Here is a 2,116-nt window from a genome sequence, read left to right as displayed (position 1 = left end):
ATACGAAATCGAAGGACTTTAGATTCAGTCGGTCGGTGCTCGAGCGAGATACCATCCACATCGTTGTGATCAGCAGCGTGAGTAGTCAACCTGTGCTAGGGGTAGGTCTTTCTATTTTTGACATATCTTCCGTAGTTTGGTGCGGGTTTTCATGAGCAGTGCTAAGGATATGTTGGGCACAGCTACGCATGCTTGTGGTAACTACAGCGGTGTGGGTTTGGTGGCTGTCAATGGAAATATCATGTTTCTGACGTTGTTAGTGCGCGCAAACTAAGATCTGTGTTGTAGATGACGCGGTTGGTGCGTTGGGCCTGGATCGGAACACCGCACTGTTGCTGTAGCAGCGGTGTAAGCTGTGTAAGGACGCCGCGTACTTCGTTGGGCGACAAATCGTACAATTGGAAGGGACGACCTATGCCAGTACCTCGCTTGGCATGATGAAGCCAATCGGTGAGCCCCATGACGTCAGCCTCGGACGCTGCATGGTAGACTTCTTTGAGGCACCGAATTGGCTCTGTCAACGTACGCTTGTCTACGCCGGGAGTAATAGGTCGATGATTCTGATGTGTGTCAACTGTACCGAGCGACGTGTTTCGGTTTTGGGCAATGTCGTCGTTGGGCCCAGGAAGCGTCAGGAATGTGGGACGCTGGAGCCATGAGAGAGGCTGCTGGTTCTTCAACTCGCTGAGAAGCTCGAGCACGTGGTCGAGTGCTTCTGCCAAGTGCTGCGTCTCATCGTATGCACTTCCTTCTGGTTCGTCTGTCTGGTTGCCGGGCACCACCATGCATCGGTGCAGCGCGAGGAGACGATCTCGCAAGTCACAGCTGATCGTAGTCTGGCTTTGGGCCTCGGCCAGAGCATCTTCGAGGGCTGCGATGTTCTACATGAGAGCGCGTTAGTGCAATACATGGGACCTACAATTACTTGTCTGAGGTGGCCCATGGACTCGCGCATTGATGCCAAGATAGCACGCTCTTCGATCTGCTCTTCTTCCAAGCCGCCGAGGCGCGCCTTGTCGCTTTCATTCTGCACTCTCAAGCTCTCCATCTGCGCTGCGACGCTCTCGATATGCGCCTGCAGGCTCCCGATCTGGGTCTTCTGGTCCTCAATCTGGGTCTTCTGGTCCTTTATGGCTTCCATCGCCGCAGCGTACTTGGTCTCGACGTCGCGGGAGGCTTCCAGCTCGACCGACAGGCTGCGCAAACGAGCTTCGTACGGCGCCATGACGCTGGCCACGTCGATGATCGGCGATGGCTCGGGCGCCACGGTCGCCGTGTTGACCGAGCGTCGCTTCTCCGCCAGTAGACTGGGGTTGCTTGTGCGCCGCTCCTTCTTCTCGACAACGTACCGGCGTAAACTCGTCTCAGCGTGCACGAGGCGGTTCTCAAGCTTCATGGCTTCGCGCTCGAGGCAAACGCACTTGTCGTTGAGCCGCCCGACCTCCTGGTGCAGCTCCTTGTTGGTCTTGAGGAGGAAGTTGACTTCGTAAATGGCTTCGCAGCGCTGTTTCCAGCACAGTTCGTGTTTCCCCGCCCAGTCGTCGCACTCGTTGCGGGCACTTTGAAGGGCCGCCTCGAGCTCGTGCACGGTGGCTTGCAACACCTCATTGGAGGCCAGGAGCTGCAAGCCAGCGTGCGCCGCCGCGTGCAAGTCTCCAAGCGAGTCTACGCATATCCACTTGCTATCCAAGCATCCAGCTGCAAGTCGCACCGACCTCTGCGCTCGTCGCTGCTCATGAAAACCCGCACCAAACTACGGAAGATATGTCAAAAATAGAAAGACCTACCCCTAGCACAGGTTGACTACTCACGCTGCTGATCACAACGATGTGGATGGTATCTCGCTCGAGCACCGACCGACTGAATCTAAAGTCCTTCGATTTCGTATCCCAACGATATGAGCCGTCTACGCAATCTAGAACAACACCACTACTACATTCCCATTCTTTCACGACTACAGTATATCCATCGAAATCGATGCTTATCCCAAGCGTCCTCGGTCAGCGCGTCGCGGCTCACACTTTCCCACTTTCATATTTGCTTCGCGCTTCCCACCCTCATCAAGATGCAGTTCCGCTACCTCGTCGTCTTGCTCGCGTCGGCTGCGATGGCGTCC

The 2,116-nt window shown here is 55.7% G+C and overlaps 1 protein-coding gene across 1 annotated transcript; it reads right to left on the bottom strand.

Annotated features, from left to right (window-relative positions):
• Positions 1 to 220: 220 nt before the first annotated feature.
• SPRG_18622 (hypothetical protein) lies at positions 221 to 779 on the bottom strand. The gene is made up of 2 exons (XM_012358057.1): positions 581 to 779; positions 221 to 532 (listed from the first exon to the last, which is right to left on the bottom strand). Exon 2 carries the CDS (start codon positions 459 to 461, stop codon positions 240 to 242), a length of 222 nt encoding a protein of 73 aa, XP_012213447.1. The 5' UTR covers positions 462 to 532; positions 581 to 779; the 3' UTR covers positions 221 to 239.
• Between the last annotated feature and the right edge of the window lie 1,337 nt (positions 780 to 2,116).

The sequence above is a fragment of the Saprolegnia parasitica genome, assembly GCF_000151545.1.
Source record: "Saprolegnia parasitica CBS 223.65 unplaced genomic scaffold supercont2.1336, whole genome shotgun sequence".
Taxonomy (NCBI): Eukaryota; Oomycota; class Saprolegniomycetes; order Saprolegniales; family Saprolegniaceae; genus Saprolegnia; species Saprolegnia parasitica.
The sequence above is the reverse complement of the archived record's forward strand: the minus strand, read 5'-3'. Positions and strand labels throughout refer to the sequence as shown.

Bases quoted from the DNA above. Each gene is read 5' to 3' on its own strand.
- SPRG_18622 (XM_012358057.1), bottom strand. From the start codon at position 461: ATGGGGCTCACCGATTGGCTTCATCATGCCAAGCGAGGTACTGGCATA.